The sequence below is a fragment of the Aristolochia californica genome, unplaced genomic scaffold (genome assembly GCF_029961685.1).
Source record: "Aristolochia californica isolate CCGP_79_NKW_82.1479 unplaced genomic scaffold, dmAriCali1.0.hap1 SCAF_11, whole genome shotgun sequence".
In the NCBI taxonomy this organism is placed as follows: Eukaryota; Viridiplantae; Streptophyta; class Magnoliopsida; order Piperales; family Aristolochiaceae; genus Aristolochia; species Aristolochia californica.
In genome coordinates, this window is record NW_027181782.1 from 11,709,145 (window position 1) to 11,729,346 (window position 20,202).

The 20,202-nt window shown below is 37.7% G+C and overlaps 1 protein-coding gene and 1 long non-coding RNA gene across 2 annotated transcripts in view; one reads left to right on the forward strand and one right to left on the reverse strand.

The window, feature by feature from the left end:
* Nucleotides 1-5,848: 5,848 nt before the first annotated feature.
* LOC137944409 (uncharacterized) lies at nt 5,849-7,187 on the forward strand. Its single transcript, XR_011110815.1, has 3 exons — nt 5,849-5,881; nt 6,453-6,525; nt 6,910-7,187. It is a non-coding gene; the product is annotated as an uncharacterized lncRNA (long non-coding RNA).
* Nucleotides 7,188-12,392: 5,205 nt separating this feature from the next.
* Nucleotides 12,393-20,202, reverse strand: part of LOC137943621 (ABC transporter G family member 28-like) — a 29,511-nt gene continuing 21,701 nt past the window's right edge. The window contains exon 14 of the mRNA XM_068789077.1: nt 12,393-12,945. Coding sequence (XP_068645178.1) covers nt 12,789-12,945 — 157 coding nt within the window. The 3' untranslated portion in view covers nt 12,393-12,788. The remainder of the gene's footprint in view (nt 12,946-20,202) is intronic.

A 20,202-nucleotide genomic window follows, 5' to 3' on the forward strand; every position in this document is an offset into this window, starting at 1 on the left:
ATGTTCTTCTCCGTTCTCCGTTCTCCCACCCATTTTTCTTTCATTTTTGCCCACTTAATCTCTTACACTCTCAGATTCATCATTTTTAACCCTTAGATCTTTGCCCCTAACCTGATTTACAGTCATTTTCTTCGCACTTTTCACTGGTGTCGATTTACAGGTTGTTGTTGCCTGTTTCTCGCAAAGAAACTCTACTGTCTTTGATTTTTACCAATTATTCCTCCAGGTCAGTTAGTTTATTTACTTCTGTTTATTTTTTAGCTCTCTTCAAATGTTACAGCTCGTCTTTTTTTGTTACCATATGATTCTTTTTGTTTAGTCATGTAAGATTGCTTATTTATTCCAGCGCTGTCACGGGTTCTCTAGTTTCAGGTTTTGGGGTCTAGTTTTTAAAAACCCAACCCCGACCCAACCCTGACCCGATCCCTGCCCACCCTTAACTGTAACACAACTTACAATTTATAGCCCTTAAACCCAAAGCCTAAATCTCATAATCTATAACGCATAACCCATAAAATAAATCTTACCAACTTTTAATCTATAGCCCACAATTCCCAATTCATAACCCATACTCCTGAACAAGCCACAATCCATTGCCTATTATAACCCATGACCCAAAATCCATACCCATGATTTGTTTCCTGTAATCCATGGCTTAGAACGCAAAACTTATATCTTGTAACCCATTAACTTATAATCTTCAACCGACAATCCACAACCCACAACTGACAACCTACAACCAACAATGGACAACCCATGACCTATAATTCACAATTCATTATCCATTTCCCATAGTCTTTTTACCAAAAACTCACAACCCTTAACCTATAATTCACAAATCCACAATCCACAATCTGAGATCCGTTATCCATTGTCCATTGCCCTAATCCACAACGCATAACTTACTATTTATAACCAATGACCTAGAACTCAAAACCACAACCCATAATTCTCAACACAACCTAGAACTAAAAACCCATAACCTCCAACCCATAAATCAGGGAGCAACTGGAACATGGTGGTGCAACTTTCCTTACCCAAGGCATGTCAAGTTGATGAATAGTATCCAAGAATGGTAAAGCTAAACTTTGATGGCTGTGCATTCGACGACACCGATGTTGCTGGAATTGGCCTAACTTTTAAAATGCATGAGGGGGTTTTCCTTTTCAGGGTCAATTGTAATTGTTGACTCTACTATTGAAGCTCAAAAGTCTCAAACAGGGCATTCTCATGTAGAAGACTTCAATAGGCAGTCTCTTGTGGATAGAAGGTGATCTGGGTGTAGTGGTTGGCTAGTGTGCAAAGAAGAGGCAACGCCACCTTGGAGACATTAGCAAACGTTTCATGAAATTTTGGACCTTAATTTTAAGTTGCAACTGTATTTGGACTGTGTACATAGATCAGATAACAAAGTGACTGATATAGTGGTGTTGTGAGGCCTTGGGTTCAAGTCTCATTTAGGAAAGAGGTGTTGTATGCATTTGTGAACAACATAAAAAATATATGTGTCAGGTGTTGGTTATTAGGTGTTGGATAATGATTAGTGGATAGTGGATAGTGGATAACTGTAATGGTTAATGGTTAATGATTTGTGGATAGTGGATAGTGGATAGTGAATAGCGAATGGTAGACAATTAAGTATTAGATTTTTAGGCATTTGGTAGCGGGTAATGATTAATGGGTAAATCAGTATCCAAACTACCTATTACCTATTACTCATTACTCATACACCTATTTATGTGTATGTATATAATGTGTTTCTTGTTATTGAAAAAGAGGATTTTCACATATAAGGGGTTAATCAACTTGACGCAGGAGATGAACTTCAGCCGCATTACTCAATTCATCTCCTGACGTCATTAGGGGAGTTAGTCAACTTGAAGTCCGAGATGAAGATCAACCGCATTATGCCCTTCATCAGTTGAAGTCGTTAGTGGAGCGCATATGACGTTTCATTTGGATGATGGGGATGAAGTGGTCCTTCATCTCCACGTTATAAAAATTTTCATCTCGTTGAAGACCATTTTTCCCATTCTTCCAGATGAAGGATGCCCGTTGTGTTTGATTTTTTTTTCCCCCCTCTCTCCTTGCACCCCCCTCCCTCGCGCGTCCTCATTTCCATTTTTTCCTCCCTCTCTCCCGCACCCCCTCTCTGATCTCCTTGCACCCCCGACGTCTCTGCTCCCTCTCTTCTCTTGGACTCTCCTCTTCGGCCTCCGTCTCTGCTCCCTCTCGTCTCCAGCCTTCGACTCTCGGTCTTCTCTTGAACTCGCCCTCTCTCTCGCACCCCCTCTATCGTCTCCGTGCCTCCCTCTTTTCTCTCGGACTCGCTCTCCATTTTTCTCTCTCGCTTCTCTCTCGCTTCTCTCTCTCTCTCTTATCCCTCTTGACCTCCCTTTCTTCTCTCTCTTCTCCCTCTCTTCTCCCTTTGGGCGTCCCACTCCCTTCTCTCTCTCGCTATTCTCCTTTCCCCCAAAATACCTTTCGATTTCGTTCAATTTCTCCATTTCGATTTCGATTTTCTTCGATTTTGACATTTGGGCATCAATTGCTTAATTTCTACTTCGATTAGGTATCAATTTCCCCATTTTTACATCAATTTCACCCTTCGGCTTCGGTTTTCCCCAAATTTTAGAAGGTATGACTAAACCCTAATTTTTTTTCATTAAATTAGTGTTTTATTTGATTTAATTTTATTTTCAGTGCCTAATTGGGGGTTATTTGTGCATAATTGTGGGATTTAGGGTTACGGTCTAGGGTCTAAATTCTTGATTTGGGTTAGAGATTATTTTTAGGGCATACTTAAAACGGTTCAAGAGATTAACTAGAGATAAAATCAGACATTTATTTTATGTGAATAAGTGAATTAGAGTTGTTCAACATTTTCAGTAAACTATCTCAATAACTGGTTCAGAATTCACAAGTAAAACTCGGCTGGTGCCTACAACTTGAATGAGAGAATACCAAGTCGCTCATTTTTGTTTGAAGCACTGCTTTGGATATATGGAGCAGCTAAAAGGTACAAATTTTTTAATCAAGTCTTTTGTAAACACTATTTGCACCCTTAAAGTGGTTCTTTGAGTGTGTCGCAGGAAGTGGTAGAGATGGAGCTGCGTGGTTAGTGCAACTTCCCTTGCACCAAAGCCAGGCTGGAAAAACTCAATAGAAACCACGACAGGTTTGAAAAAAAGAATTGAAACAATGACAATAATGGATAAAAAAGGCCAAAGAACATTAGAAATATATCACACTTTTGGTCCATAAAAAAGATCGATTTTTTAATCCAAACTCAATTTAAATACTCAACAGGAATGGAAGGGAATGATAAACTCCATATTAAGGAGTGCTTAAAAGAGTTAACTAGAGAATAATGTAAACAATAAATAGGTTAATCTATGAGTTTGACATAGAAAATAGAGTGATTTGATGCATAATTTTAGAGAATAATGTAAACAATAAACAGGTTAATCTAAGAGTTTGACATAGAAAACAGAGTGATTTGATGCACAATTTATGATTTGAAGCTAATGAAACGAAATTACGTCCAACTTACTTGAAAGAAAACTTCCGATCCGGCTCTAATATAATGGGATAGCACAAGATTGATATGATTTTGAAGAAGAGTAATAGACTTGAAAATATAGTTTTACAGCCAAACAGAGTAAAGGAGCTGTATCGAGGTAATTTTGCTCAATAAGTTCTCTTTGATATGCATACAAAACGTGGTTCAACTAGAATGGGCTAGTTTTCTCTTACTCTACATGTAATGCTGCAAACAAATTAAATATTCCAGTAATTACACTGAGGCCCCTTAATTCAGTAATATTACCTAACAGTCCCTGTAACCTTATACAGTTAACAGTGCCTTTTTTCACTCTAAGTTGGGCTAATTAACTTAGGGCTTTTAAGGTTTAGGGGGTCTAGGGTTTAGGGTATTATATTCTAGAATTAGTAGTTAGGGTTTAGAGGTGATAGGGTTTAGGGTTTAGGGACTTTAGGGTTTGATGGTTTAGGGTTTAGGTTTTATTAGGGATTTTTTAGTCCAATTCAAACAAGGCTGAGTCGCCTACACAGGCGTCCATTAGCCAACGAAACCCGACCCCCATCACTGATGAGGTACAATTCGTAGTGACTGCGAAGTTATATGAGGCTCTACCAGGGGTGTTCAGTGAATTTGGATTTGATGTGTGTGTTTTCTCATTGTTTAGTGCATATGCAGTAGTGAAAATAGTTTAATTAATTTTAAAATGTTTTAGAATGTTGTTGAGGATTTTCGAAGTGCTATGAAATGTTTTTGCCATGTGGTGAGGAAATTCGGGTGTTATACATATCCACCACATGGTATTCTATTTTTTATGGTTTGTGTTTGCATGACAAGTAAAGGTTGTTTGATAAAAAAAATTCATGAGGACCGTCTCGGATTTAGATTATACATGGCTGCAAGAAGACAACCAACTGGTCGACCATATGACATTTGGACCTTTGAAGATGATAACAAAATGCTCGATCTCTTGGTCGAGCAGGTCAATCTAGGGAACAAGTTGCCTAACGGGGTTTGGAAGCATGAGGTATATATGGACTGTGTTAATAAATTAAATGAAGACGCAGTCAATAAAAAAACTATTGAGCAGGTGAAAAATCGAATAAGATCATGGAAGAAAACATACCAAATGATAACGAGCTGTATCAACTCTAGTGGGTTCGGTTGGGATGCAACCATACAACGAGTTACTGCATATAATTTTGTATGACTTGACTACATAAAGGTCAGTAAATCATGATGTACTATAAAATATTTTTTATGTTTTTCGCATTAGTATAACTCTATTCCAAGACGTCTAAAAGATGTTTTATTCTTGTAGGAGCATAAAGATGCTGAGAAGTACAGACGTGAAGGTTGCCCCCTATACGATAAATTAGCTGTGGTGGTGGGAAACACAATAACCGTAGGGTCAGGAGGTGCAACCTTTGTAGATCAGGGTGATGAACTCATCGATGAATCAGAACATGTCCCGATGGATGAGCCCGAGGATGTTGATATAGATAGGAATACTCCATTGCCATTATTAAACGTGGATGAGTCAACAAGTAATCAATCTGAAAGAAGTAAGCGGTCATCTTCAAGTCGTCGTAAAAAGAGAACCGAAATGTCCGGTGATGACACTAGTAGATTCATTGATGCAATGGATCAAATAGCTTAGTCATTTCAGAATTTCATGAAGCCTAAAGAGGGCGATATTGAAAGAGATTGGGTCAAAGCCCTCAGGGAAATCCCAGACCTGTCTGCAGACTTGAAGTTTTGCGCTCCTGTATGGTTGAATACGCCAAGTAAGAAGGTCATGTTTACGGAGATGACAGTGGAAGAGCGGGTCGAGTGGCTTAAATATTGTGCAACAAACTATTTGTAATGCGTTTTAAATACACTATCTTCTTTTGGAATATTGTTATGTATTAGGTATGATGTTTGAATTATGACGTTGCAAGACTTATTAGTATGCTTAGTATTTAAATTTGATATATTGTTGTGTTAATATATTGAATGGATGAATATGGTAGATGAGCATGGATGTGGACAATTAAATGGATATGGTTGCGTAGGGATATGACTGAATGTAGGATGTGGGAATGTGGATGAATATGGTTGTGTATAGGTGTGATTGCAAATAGGTTATGATTGAAGATTAATGTTTACTTGTGTTTATGACTTTTAGGTGATTGAATTTGTAGATTTTCATGGATATTTTGATAGACGAAAAAAAGGTTGTAACTGTGATTGCATTCACAACTTTGTTTATCGCCATGGGAAGATACTATCTATACTATTGCAACAGACGTGTACTACGTTCTTGTCGGATAAATGGTCCATTGTATTTGCAAAAAGGTACTAGACAAATCACCAGTTAAATTTTGAAAAGTTTACAGGATGAATCAACTAGTATTTCACAAATTGGCAGATATACTTACTAGTAAAGGTTTTTTATCAGCCACAAAGACCATCTCAGTTGAAGAACAATTTGCATATTTCCTTATAACTATTGGTTAACAACAATCTTATAGTGTCATAACAAAGATGTTAGATAGATCAAACTGGACCATAAGTAAGTATTTCAACAAGGTGTTGGATGCAATCCTTAAACTTTACTCTAATTACGTCAAACGGCCTTTAAAACATACACACTCGAAGATTTTAACCAGTTCAATGTTTTATCTGTACTTCAATGTAACCTCACTTCCTATAACTAAATAATTTTAGATTAATATACAAACTTAGTTAATATTAATTAAAAATATATAATTAGGATTGTATTAGAGCTATTGATAGAACTCATATCAAAGCGAACATTCCACTTGAAGATTAACCAAGGTTCTGGAATAGAAATGGTTATCTCTCACAAAATGTGATGGCAACATATTCATTTGACATACAATTCACTTATGTACTTGCTGGATAGGAGAGATCAACAACTGATTCCTGTGTACTGAAGGACGCTTTGACTCGCCGAGATAAAATCTTTGTACTTGAAGGTAAGTAATATATTCTTATGCAGTCATGTTTTATCTATTTTACCTTCAATTATTTTATGTAGAATATAATTTTTATTATAGGAAAATATTATCTAATCGATACTAGTTATGCAAATCTTTCGGGATTTTGGGCTCCATATCGAGGAACCCGGTATCATCTACAAGAATTTGGAGACAATATTCCTAAAAATGAAAAAGAATTATTCAACCAAAGATACTCACCTTTACGGAATATTATTGAGCGAACTTTTGGTGCTTTAAAAGCTCGATTTCAAATGTTAAAAGGCGCTCCATTTTCTTTTAAGATCCAAGTGAAAATTGTACATGCTTGTTGCATATTGCACAATTATATACATAGAGAGGATTATGATGATATATTTGAAGATGAAGATGATGATTCGGGTGGCAAGGTCGGTGGAGGAGGTGATGCGGTCCAATTAGTTGCAATGGATGATACAAACATCGACGATTGAGATGGTCTTGGGGATGAGGGTAGCCAAGTAACAAACTTTCGGAGTGTATTACAATCCACAAGAGCCGCACAATTTTGAGATGCCATATCGACTTCCATGTGGAACAATAAATGATGGTTGTATCTTATTACTTTTGAATATGTGTCGTTTATATGTATTAAACTTGTAACTTGATGATTTTAATATTAAAGGCACAAACTCGTTATTTGAATAATCTTTCTTTTTGGTTATTAATAAAGTTGTATATGTATTTATTTATTATTTTTGTTCAATTTTATTACTATATTAAACTTCATATTTAAGTATCTGGTAAATAACATATAATTAAAGTATGCATTTGATTAATTAATTAATTTTAATTTTGTGAAAATATATTATTAATTAATACCATGTAAAAAATCTATCTTATGTTATTAATATAATATTTTGTTATTTATTAATCATATTTATTTTTAATTTACTCTATTGTATTAGTGATTTAATATTGGTAATTAAAATATTGTTAACTCAAACACTTGGTTTAATTAATTTATTTTTATAATTAATAAAATCAATGGTTTTAAATTTCGAAGATGAAGATGAACTTGTCCACACTAACACCCGTTTCGAAGATGAATATCATGTAGATACATGCGATGAAGATGAAGATGAACTTCAAATTTCCAGTTTGTTGACTAACCCCCCCTTAGTGGAGCACCAGAGTTGAAGTCATGTAGATGACAAAGATGAATCCGAAAATCATCTCCATGGTTTAATTTCGGGAATCTGGTTTCCGTAGCAGATTGCGAATCATTCAGATGACTCTAGCCCTGTGCTCCGAACCCTCGTCCTTTTTTTTTGGGTCTCTCTCGCTCTCTCGGTCTCCTCCTCCTCTCGTCACTTCTTCCTCGAAATTATTCTCCCTCTCGCTTCTCCCTTCTCTCTCTTGGCCTCCCTTTCCCTCTTCCTCTCGATTCTCCCTTCTCCCTTCTCCCTTCTCCTTTCTCCCTTCTCTCACTCGGCCTCCCTTTCCTTTCTCCCTCTCGCTGTGAACGTCCTCTCGGCCTCCCTCTCTCTCCCTCGCACTCGCTCTCCCTTTCAGCCTCCTGCTTGCTTCTCCCTCACTTCTATCCCTCTCGGTTTCCCTCTCTTTTCCCTCTCGGCCTCCCACACTCTTCTCCCTGTTGCTATTATCTTTTCCCCCAAAATACTTCCTGATTTCGTTCGATTTTCCCTATTTCAATTTCTATTTTCTTCGATTTTTTACATTTCGGCGTCGATTTCTTCTATTCTACTTCGTTTTCCCCATTCAGGTTCGATTTCACCATTCGGCTTTGGTTTTCCCCAAATTTCAAAAGGTAAACCGAAACCCTAATTTTATTTTGATTAATTTAGTGTTGTATTTGATTTAATTTTAATTTATGTGCATAATTTGGGGATTTAGGGTTAGGTTTATGGTATTTATGGTTCAATTTCGTCTTTATAGGATTTAATTTTGGGATTGGGGCTAGGGTCTAGTGTATTTAGGGTTTAATGCTTGGTATTTGTTGAATTTAGGATCCCTTTTCCATTATCACGAACAAGAGAAAGAAGAAAGAAAAACAAGAAAAGAGGAGGAAAGCTCTCAGTAGAGAAGAGAAAAAATAAAAATAAAAAGGGTGAGAAGCCAGCTCTGGCCTTATCCTTGTGGGCCCGTCATGATCCTCCAGCGTACATTGATAAGAGTGCCAGCTTGTGAGATCTTTGTGGGTCCCACTTGATCTTCAAGTCTTCTAAATCAATTCAACTTGTGCTTCTTGATTCCTTAACTCGTGCTTGCTTTGGGAGAGGACTCTTCTTGGTATATCAAGTCCTCTAGGATTCTTCTTGATGACCTATGTCCTCATGGTGGGTCCCACCAGCTCGAGCACCATCGTGGGCCCCACATTGTAACACTCCCCCTCAAGTTGGGGGTGAGAAGATGTCATAAACACCCAGCTTGCTACATATGGTATACATAATCTTGTGAGTGATTGGTTTGGTGAGGACGTCTGCAACTTGAGTTTGTGATGAGATGTGTTTCAGGGATAAAAGACCATCTTGGAATTTTTCTCGTATAAAGTGGCAATCGACCTCAATGTGCTTTGTCCTCTCATGGAAGACTGGATTCAATGCAATATGTATTGCTGCTTGGTTATCACAGTATAGGTCCATTGGAGCTTCTTTATAAAATCCCAATTCAGTGAGAAGGGACTTTATCCATAAAAGTTCACTTACAATGTGTGTCATGGCTCTGTATTCTGCTTCTGCATTTGACTGTGCTACCACATTTTGTTTTTTTGTTTTTCCATGTCACAAGATTTCTTCCAACCATCATGCAAAAACCAGAAGTAGATTTTCTATCTGGGGATCCAACCAAGTCTGCATCTGCGAATCCCTCAATGTTGAAGTGACCATGTTTTTTATAGAGGAACCCCCTTCCAGGAGCCCCTTTCAGATAACATAGTATCCTCTCAAGTGCTTGCCAGTGACTAAGTTGTGGCTTGTGCATGTACTGACTTACCACACTTACTGCATATAAAATGTCTGGCCTCATTACACATAGGTAAATAAGTCGTTCCACTAACCTTTGATATTTTCCAATATCAACATATTCTCTAGTGCCTCCACATAATTTTGTCTTTGCATCCATAAGAGTATCTATCGGTTTGCATCCCATCATACCTGTTTCTTCTAGTAGATCAAGTACATATTTTCTTTGGGATAGAATAATCAAATGTCTGAATTGTAAGATCTCAATCCCCAAAAAGTATTTCAGTAATCCAAGATCTTTCGTCTTGAATTCAGCACATATTCTTTCTTTTATTTTTTGAATGCCTTTAGAATCATTCCCAGTTAAAATAATATCATCAACATAAACAACTAGAATCACCTTACCTCTTGCTGTGTTCTCAATAAAGACTACGTGGTTTGCAGAGCATCTGTAAAAAACTTGCCCGTATGATGGCTTGACTAAATTTATCAAACCATGCCCGTGGGGATTGCTTTAGCCCATATAGAGATTTTTTAAGGTGATATACGGACTCTCCCTCAACCACATATCCAGGTGGTTGTTACATATAAATCTCTTCTTTGATATCACCATTGATAAATGCGTTTTTAACATCCAGTTGATATATGGGCCAAGAAGAATTAGCTACCAAGGATAATAATATACGTACCGAGGTCATTTTTGCCACTGGAGAGAATGTCTCATCATAATCAATGCCATAGCATTGAGTGTAACCTTTTGCAACCAGTCGAGCCTCCAGTCGTGCAATGGTCCCATCCGAATTATGTTTTACTGTATAAACACACTTGCAACCAACGGGTTTTTTATCTGTAGGTAGTGGAACCAGAGACCATGTGTGATTATCATTAAGGGCCTTTATCTCTTCATCCATTGCTGCCTTCCACCCTGGATGTTGTAGAGCCTCTTGATATGACTGTGGAACAGATATGGAGGAAATAGAAGAAAGAAACTGACAACAGAGGTGAGAGGCGATAATGAGACACAAAATTGGAGATAGGATGAGAAGTAGAAGGTTGAGTGCATGAACGAGGTTATTTTCTTATAGCAATAGGACGAGTATCAAATTCAGGACCAAAAACGACTGGTGATGAAGGACTTACCTTTGGTGGATCCGACAACTCGGCAAGTGTGGTATCAGTCATTGTCTCTGGGGGTTGATCAATTTCTATATCACGAGGAGAACTTGGTACTGATGACATACCAGATGGAGCGCTATCAGAATAATATGAGGAGTCTTCAAAGAATGTTACATCTCTAGACACAAATCAACATTACAAAGAGGGACTATAACAAACATAACCCTTTTGTGTTTGAGAGTATCCCAAAAAGATACACTTTATAGATTTAGGGTCAAGTTTGCTGTGTCTAGGTAAAAGTATTATGAACAAAACATTGACAACTGAAAACTTTCAATGGTAATGCAAACAAATCATCATGTGGTAAAAGTTTAGAGTAGGGGGATTTATTCCCAAGAACAGTAGACGATAGACGATTTATAAGAAAACACGCAGTAAGGACAACATGGGGCCAATAAAAATATGAAACTTTCATGACATATAATAGACCTCGAGCTACTTCAAGAATATGACGATTTTTTCGTTCGGCTACACCGTTTTGTTGAGGAGTGTAGGCACATGATGTCTGATACCCAATCAACAAACTTTCGGAGGCAGCGTGTATTAGAATACACAAGATCCACACAATTTAGAGATGACAACGATTTGCATGTGGAATGATAAATGATGATTGTATCTTATTGCTTTTGAACATGTGTTGGTTTTATGTACTAAACTTGTAATTTGATGATTTTAATACTAAAGGCACGAACTCGTTATTAGAATAATATTTTTTAAATTATTAATGAAGTTGTATATATTTATATATTATTTTTATTAAATTTTATTACTATATTAAACTAGATATTTAAGTCTGGTAAATAAAATATAGTTACAATATGCATTTGATCAATTAATTATTTTCATTTTTGTGGAGATATATTATTAATTAATACCACGTAAAAAACCATCTTCTGTTATTAATAAAATAATTCTTTATTTATTCATTATATTTATTTTTTAATTATTATATTATATTAAAGATTTAATAGAGGTAATTAAGATATTGTTAAGTCAAGCATTTGATCAATTATTTTAGTTTAATTAACCCATTTTTTTATTTAATAAAATCAATGGTTTTAAATTTAACGGAAACATATTATTAATTAATATTATGTACAAATATATAATGTATTAAAGCTATAATTAGATCAATTTTTCCTGTTAAATCATTCCTTTTTAGGTTAAAGTATATCATATATTATTAATAAATTAATAATTGAATTTATGACATTCGTTTTTGTTATTTATAATGTTATTTATTTATTATTTTTAATTAATCATGTGCGTATTTCATTGGTTCACGTAATTACTGTACTAATGTATAATAAAATGTAATTATTAAATAATATAATATTTAATTCAATTAATTAGTATATTAATATATTTTAATTAAACATTAAATTACTTATTCGTGTGATAATAATGCATGTTTTACCTAATTTGGAGTTTAAGAATTATGTTTTAATTAAGTATACTGTTAGGGTTTAAGGATTCTCTTGTTTTTCATATTTTTCTCATGATGGGGAACTAATACTAGAAACTGTTTTCCAATGCACATGAAGTCGTTCACACTAACACCATGTTTGAAGATGAAGTTCATGTAGATGAATGAAATGAATTTGAATTAGGAGTTGAAGATGAACTTCAAATTTTCATTTGTCTCCCGCCAGTTTTCTATGTGTTCTATTTCAAAAATATATATTTACACTTTAAGTTATAGGGGAAGGACAGATATAGACAGAGAGATAGATAAAGACGGAAAAACTGTCTGATTGCATTCATACATTTGCCTATTGGTGATCAGTTGGCATATACAAAGTGTGTTTGCTTGGTACATAGTCTTCCTGTTAGATGAATACTTCCAAAGCTTAACCTGAACACTCAACTATCAAGGGCAGTAACCCTAGGACAAAAATGCTAGAAAATTTCACAAAGCTCTACTGTCAGGGCACCTAGAAACTATAAGTGTTTCTCTGCAACTCAGGAGCTTTTGAGAGCTTTTGCTATGTGACAGACGATCATACCAAAGTGGCTAGACCCTGAGCTTTCCAGGAATCAGATATGCAATGTGAAACAAACATATGGGAGCTCACTTTTTCTTTTATACTCTAAATTTTGGGGTAAAAATTCGAATCTGTGGATTCATTTTTTCTGGAAGGTGACCATACAAAAGAAAGCAATAATACGAAAAATTACGCCATAGGCCACCAGGATGCTTAAACATAGATTCCAGTCATGAAGATCGTAACCATTTTTCAGAAGAGATCCACAACGAGTTATCAGCCACACTCCACCATACCTGCAGTGGAAGGAGTTTAGGAATCCGAAGCAGTCAACTGAAAAAAATGGATTTTTACTAAAGGTCCTTACGTGCAAAAATTACCGTGTGCATGCACTGTTGCACAGATTTGTTAGGTCATGAACAATCTTTTGTTATATGTGGTCCAAAATCAAATACTTCAATACTACTATTTGAGAACCCTAAACACTATTAATAAATTTCTTTAATTCATAAAGCAACACAATGGCATATGAGAAACTCAACAGTTTAATGGTGTCACAAACAGAATGTGAGTACTGCATTGTGAACCTCTTATTCACAGCATTTTCCTAACATACATAGAATTAACCAAAAAAAAAAAACAGAGACTTGTTCAAACTGTAGATGAGCACATTGGGTAATTATTTGGCTTTGTTAATTTCAAAACCTCCATGCTTCCAGCACTAAGCTGGTTATAACATGTAGAAAGGATTCTTAATGAATGACTACCAATAGAAGCAGGATGAAATTTAGAAATGAAATAAAGACAAATCTCTAATGATTAAAGTACATGCAAACATTTGAGGGTTGTGCATGAACTATTGCTTTACTAGGAGAAACGTATCCACAAACAAATTTCAGCTACATTTTTTTCCCAAAATAAGTAATTTGATTGTTATTGTGGACTCTTAAAACTTTTTTTCACAATAGGAAGGAAAAGAAAGAAAGAAAAAAACAACAAACACATGGAAGAAGGAAAGAAAGAAAGGAGGGTGTGGTAGTGCGCGGCAATGAAGTTGTTCTCTACTCTGGACTTTTCTTTTCTCACAGAACAAATAGAGTAGCGCAAGTATAGGAGAAAATGCCACTTTTGACAGCTATAGTAATTTTTTCTTGAGAGCAAGCTATAGTTATTCAACTTACACAAAAAAATGAGTTCTTCAATGGATAATGGGAGAGTACGATATGGAGTTCTAACATCATCTTGACCCAGTGAAGTTTGAAAATATGGCTTGCTTGAGCCATAGTAGAGAGGTCAGACTAGTATTCTGATAAAATACAATAACATGAGACAGCATATCTACTACTAAAACATTCATTCTACTACATAGTCACATATATAACAATAAAAATATTATGCACAAAGGCAAACAAATATTTTGCCTAGGCAAAAGGATATAAATATAGAAAATATCAACTCTAATATACCCTTTCTACTTGGTTTTCATAAGCATAACACTAGAAGTTGGGACAGTGCCTCCTGGAGTGACTAGCTGGAGCGAAGAGTTATCTTCGTAATAAATAAATACAGAATCTTTCGAACCACAATATAGTATAGGAATATATTTGACAACAACTTCTCATACAACTGAATGGGGGGGATATTTTACCATATCAGTACTTTTCTATATCCAGACCTAAACTGACAACTTAGGTCAAAGACATGGGATTCATTACACATATGGCCACATAGAACTCATAAAGGGGCCATCAAATAGAAATTGATAGACTTAGATTTGCTCCAATACCTATGTTTTTAAGATGGGCAGGCTCCTCCAAAAATAGCCAGCCACAGTAAGAGACGTCCTAATAGTGGCCATATTCTCCACAACAAGTTCAAACCACTCTTAAAAAAGAATGAGATGTGGAGCATGTGAAAAACTTTAGAACAGTAGAACTTTAACTCATTAGCAACAACTGTTAAAATTTAAAGGATAAAGCAGTGCTTTAGAAGGGACAAAGTCATAATTGTCTGGTCTTTATAAAGTCTGTTGTACACGCATAAGTGATGAGGGGCATATTTATCTTTAGTAATAACTTGATTATGTACTTAATGAAACTGGCCAGGGATCAATCTTTCCCCTAATGAGACTGCTGCTCAACCAAAACCTTTCTTTCCATCTTCTTCTTTCTCACTCTCTTCACTTCTTTTCCATAATTGTTAACCGGGTGTCTTGAATTTGACATTCTGGTTCGCGAACCGTTCAGACCCGACCGCACGACTTGACCCGATTTGGACACACGGTTCGACCCGGACCGGTTTCTCAATCGGGATTCCAGTTTTATGTTTAGGGGTTTCGAATTCGGGGGCTATCGGGAGAAATCGAAAATCGATTTGTAATCGCTCGGAGCCGCAAAACTCTCCCTTTCGCACGCGATTTTAGTGGAATCTCGTCGTCTCCGCCCGTGGATGTAGGCTGTTGCCGAACCACGTAATTTTTGTGCCTCTTGGTTGTGATTGATTTATTTTTTTGCATCTTTATGATTTCTCATTTACATATATACTTCATACTTTGATAAATCTCGAATCGAAGCTTGGATTTTAGTCTTAGGTCTAACAAACTGGTACCAGAGCTGCGTTTCCGGCAACGGCGCCGGATTTCAGCTCTAATCTCTCTGTTTCCGCTGCTCCGAACGGGAAGAAATTTTTCTGTCCCGAGAGAGAACTCTGTTTTCTATGAGCGTCCCGAGAGAGAGAAGCTCGTTTTTTCCGTGAGTCCTGAGGGAGCTCTGTTCCGCTGCTCAGAACGGGAAGAGATCTCTCTGTCCCGAGAGAGAACTCTGTTTTTTGAGAGTCCCAAGGGAGAGAGGGCTTAATCAACTGAGCAATGGAAACTTAATTTTTCCCTTTTGCGATTGAGATTATTTTTGGTCAAATGGCTGTGAAGTATACAATAGAGAAGTTCGATGGGCAGATGAGTTTCAGTCTATGGCGCGTGAAAATACGTGCCATGTTGGTTCAACAGGATTTCTACAAAGCGTTGAATGGGAAGGAGAAGCTTCCAGCAACGATGTTAGAGGAAGACAAGGAGGAACTTGACATCAAAGCACTTAGTTCAATTCAGTTATGCTTGACGGATGAGGTTTTGCGGGAGGTTGCAGATGAGATTACCGGAGCTGGTTTGTAGCTCAAGTTGGAGAGTATTTATATCTCTCATGAACAAGTTGTACTTGAAACAACGCCTCTACACTCTTTGGATGAAAAAAGGTACATCTATTAAAGAAGATCTTAATGAATTCAATAAGATTGTTATGGATTTGAAAAATATAGATGTTACTATTGAAGATGAGGATCAAGCACTGATTGTACTGTGCTCTTTACCCTTTTCTTATGAGCACTTCGTTACGACTATGCTCCATGGGAACGATACCATATCTATGGAGGATGTTAAGGCATCCTTATACTCTAAGGAGTTGATGAAGAAGGTGTCTACCAGTGGGAGCGAGGAACAAGCAGATGGTCTGTTTGTTAAAGGGAGAACAAAGGGAAAGGATTTATCAAATTCTAAAGGCAGTGGCCGTTCTAGGTCGCAATCAAAAGGGAAAAGGGGCAAGTGCAATTATTGTCGTCAACCGGGTCACTTTGTACGAGACTGTCCAAAACTCAAAGAGAAGGAGAAAAGAGAAGGAAAGAAAGATGTTGTTGGGGTTGCTGAAGATCATTCTGATGGTTCATAATATGTTCTCTCAGTTGATGCTTGTGCTGCACACTCACTAGATGAGTGGATACTTGACTCGGGCTGCTCCTACCACATGTGTCCTACCAAGGATTACTTTGCGACATATCAATCGGGCGAATGGTGGTACAGTTTTGATGGGGAATAACATGCCCTGTAAAACTGTAGGGATTGGAACGGTTCAAATCAAGATGCATGACGGTATAGTGAGGACTTCGTCAGACGTTCGGCATGTACCAGATTTGAAGAAAAATCTTATTTCTCTGGGTTCTCTTGATTCTCTTGGTTGCATATATACTGCTGAAGGTGGAGTTATGAAGGTCTGTAAAGGTGCTTTGGTTGTGATGAAAGGGAAAAAGGTTGGTAACCTTTATGTGCTTCACGGCAGTACAATTATAGGTGCTGCAGCAGTTTCCTCATCTGCAGATTCAGATTCAGACACTACTCGACTGTGTCATATGCGCTTAGGGCATATGAGTGAGAGGGGTATGACAGTTTTAAGCAAACAAGGTCTGCTTGGTGGTTAGAAAACAGGGAATTTAGACTTCTGTGAACATTGTGTTTTTGGGAAACAAAAGCGACTTAAATTCAGTACGGCAATCCACAGAACCAAGGGTACTGTGGACTATATTCATTCTGACTTGTGGGGTCCCTCTCCTGTTCCTTCAAAGGGTGGTGCTCGGTACTTCATTAGCTTCATTGATGACTACTCTAGGAAGGTCTGGATTTTTCCGTTGAAGACAAAGGATGAAGCGTTTCTTACTTTCAAGCAGTTTAAGGCCATGATTGAGAACCAAACTGGAAAGAAGATCAAGTGTCTGAGGACTGATAATGGTTTAGAGTTCTGTTCAGGGGAGTTTAATGATTTCTGAAAGAATGTGGGAATTGCTAGGCATCGCACAGTGAGGAAGACTCCTCAGCAAAATGGTGTCGCAGAACGCATGAATAGGACACTTTTGGAGAGGGCTAGATGTATGCTCTCTAATGCGAGTTTGGGTAAAGAATTTTGGGCTGAGGCAGTTTCCACAGCATGCTACCTGGTGAATCGGTCTCCATCGACTACGATTGAGTGTAAGACTCCTGTTGAGGTATGGTCTGGAACTCCTACTGATTATTCTAGTATAAAAATGTTTGGTTGTCCAGCTTATGCTCATGTTAATGAGGGAAAATTAGAACCTCGTGCTAAGAAATGTATATTTCTAGGTGTACTGATCCCAAGTCACCTAAGTTTCTTATTAGTAGAGATGTTACTTTTGATGAAACTTATATGCTTCACCCAAGAAAGGAGTCTGATGATGCAGTTAGAAATCGTGGTATATGTGAACAGGTGGAGCTAGAGTGTGACACTTTTGGGAGAGACATAGAAAACACTCCAGTTCAGTCTATTGAGGAAAAAGTGCAAGATTCTAGTGAGGTAGAAGATGCATCACAAGAGCAACAGTATAGTTTGGCTCGAGATCGAGTGAGGAGGCAGATTAGGCCACCTCAAAAGTACGGCTATGCAGACATGGTTGCTTATGCATTGACTATGGCAGAGACCGTTTAGTTTCAAGAGCCCTCTAACTACTGTGAAGCTGTCACGGGTAGTGATTTTGCAAAGTGGACTATGGCTATTGTTAAATTGGGTCCAAGGCCCTATCCCAAAATGACTAGCCAACTTAGGAAACCTCTTTACCAACTAATAAACTCAAGATCTTTGTACTCACTAATCTACGCGGGATTATTCCTTAACACTCCCCCTCACGTGTAGACCCTCTTTTGTGGCTCTACAAGTGGATAATTTAGGAGTAGGCAGTTTAGGTGTAGGCACTCTTTTGTGGCTCTACAAGTGGATAGTTTTAGGTGTAGGCCCTTTATTGTGGCTCTACAAGTAGATAGTTTAGGTATAGGCCCACATATGAGTACCTGCTCTGATACCATGTTAAATTGGGTCCAAGGCCCTATCCCAAAATTACTAGCCAACTTAGGAAACCTCTTTACCAACTAATAAACTCAAGATCTATGTGGGATTATTCCTTAACAGCTATGAATGAGGAGATGGAATCTCTCCAAAAGAACCAAACTTGGGAGCTTGTGAAACCACCAAAGGGCTAGAAGATTGTTGGATGCAAATGGGTCTTCAAGAGAAAGGAAGGAACTCCAAGTGATGAAGATGCTAGATACAAGACACGTTTAGTGACAAAGGGCTATAGTCAGAGAGAGGGTGTAGACTTCACTGAGGTCTTCCCACTGTTGTGAAACATAGCTCTATTCGCATGTTGCTTGCCATGGTTGCTATGTTTGACTTAGAGCTAGAGCGGCTTGACGTCAAGACAGCTTTTCTACATGGTGAACTTGACGAGTAGATTTATATGCATCAGCCTGAGGGATTTTCTGTTTCAGGAAAGGAGGACTATGTTTGTTTGCTTCAGAAATCTTTGTATGGGCTGAAACAATCACCTAGACAGTGGTATAAGCGGTTCAACATGTTTATGGTGGACCATGGTTATTCTAGAAGTGAGCATGACAGTTGTGTTTATTTCAGGGAGCTTGCAGATGGTTCATTTGTGTATTTGTTATTGTATGTTGATGACATGCTTATTGCAGCAAAAGACATGTCTGTGGTCAACAAGTTAAAGGCTCAACTCCGTGGTGATTTTGAGATGAAAGATTTGGGCGTAGCAAAGAAAATATTGGGCATGGAAATTCGCAAGGATAGAAAAGCAAACAAGTTGCACCTGTCACAAAAGTGTTATATTGAGAAGGTACTTGAGCGTTTTGGGATGCAGGATTCTAAACTTGTGAGCACTCCACTTGCTGCTCATTTCAGACTTTCAACAGAGTTATCACCGCAGACCGAGGAGGAGGAACAAATGTCTCATGTTCCGTATGCTAGTGCAGTTGGGAGCCTTATGTATGCCATGGTTTGCACTCGTCCAAAAATTTCACATGCGGTTAATGTTGTGAGTAGATATATGGCACATCCTGGCAAGGGACACTGGCAGGCTGTGAAATGGATTTTTCGATATCTGAAGGGTACTACTAGTACTGGTTTGGTATTTGGGGGTTGCAGAGATAATGGTGTTGTTGGCTATGTTGATTCTGATTATGCTGGCGATCATGATAAGAGGAGATCTCTGACAGGTTATGTTTTCACTCTCTCGAGTTGTGCTGTGAGTTGGAAGGCAACATTATAGACTACAGTTGCCTTATCCACTACAGAGGCCGAGTACATGGCTATGACTGAGGCAGTGAAAGAAGCTATCTGGTTGAGAGGTTTACTTGGTGAGCTTGGTTTGCCACAAGGTGCTACAGTTGTTCACTGTGATAGTCAAAGTGCTATACATTTGACTAAAACTCAGATGTATCATAAGAGAACTAAGCACATTGATGTCAGATATCATTTTGTAAGAGATATTGTCTCTCAGGGCCAGATTGAGGTAAAGAAGATTGGTACCGCAAAGAATGCAGCAGATATGATGACCAAACCAATTCCTACACTCAAGCTCAAGCACTGCTTGGACTTGATTGGTGTTTGCAGAATCTGAAGTGGATGCCCTAAGGGGCAAGGTGGAGATGGCGATAGACAATTTCATTTTTCAGAGAGGATTAATTGAATTCAAGCCAAGGTGGAGATTTGTTAACCGGGTGTCTTGAATTTGACATTCCGGTTCGCGATGCATTCAGATCCGATCGCACGACTCGACCCGATTTGGACACACGGTTCGACCCGAACTGGTTTCTCAATCAGGATTCCAGTTTTATGTTTATGGGTTTCGAATTTAGGGGTTATCGGGAGAAATCGAAAATCGATTTGTAATCGCTCGAAGCTGCAAAGCTCTCCCTTTCGCTCGTGATT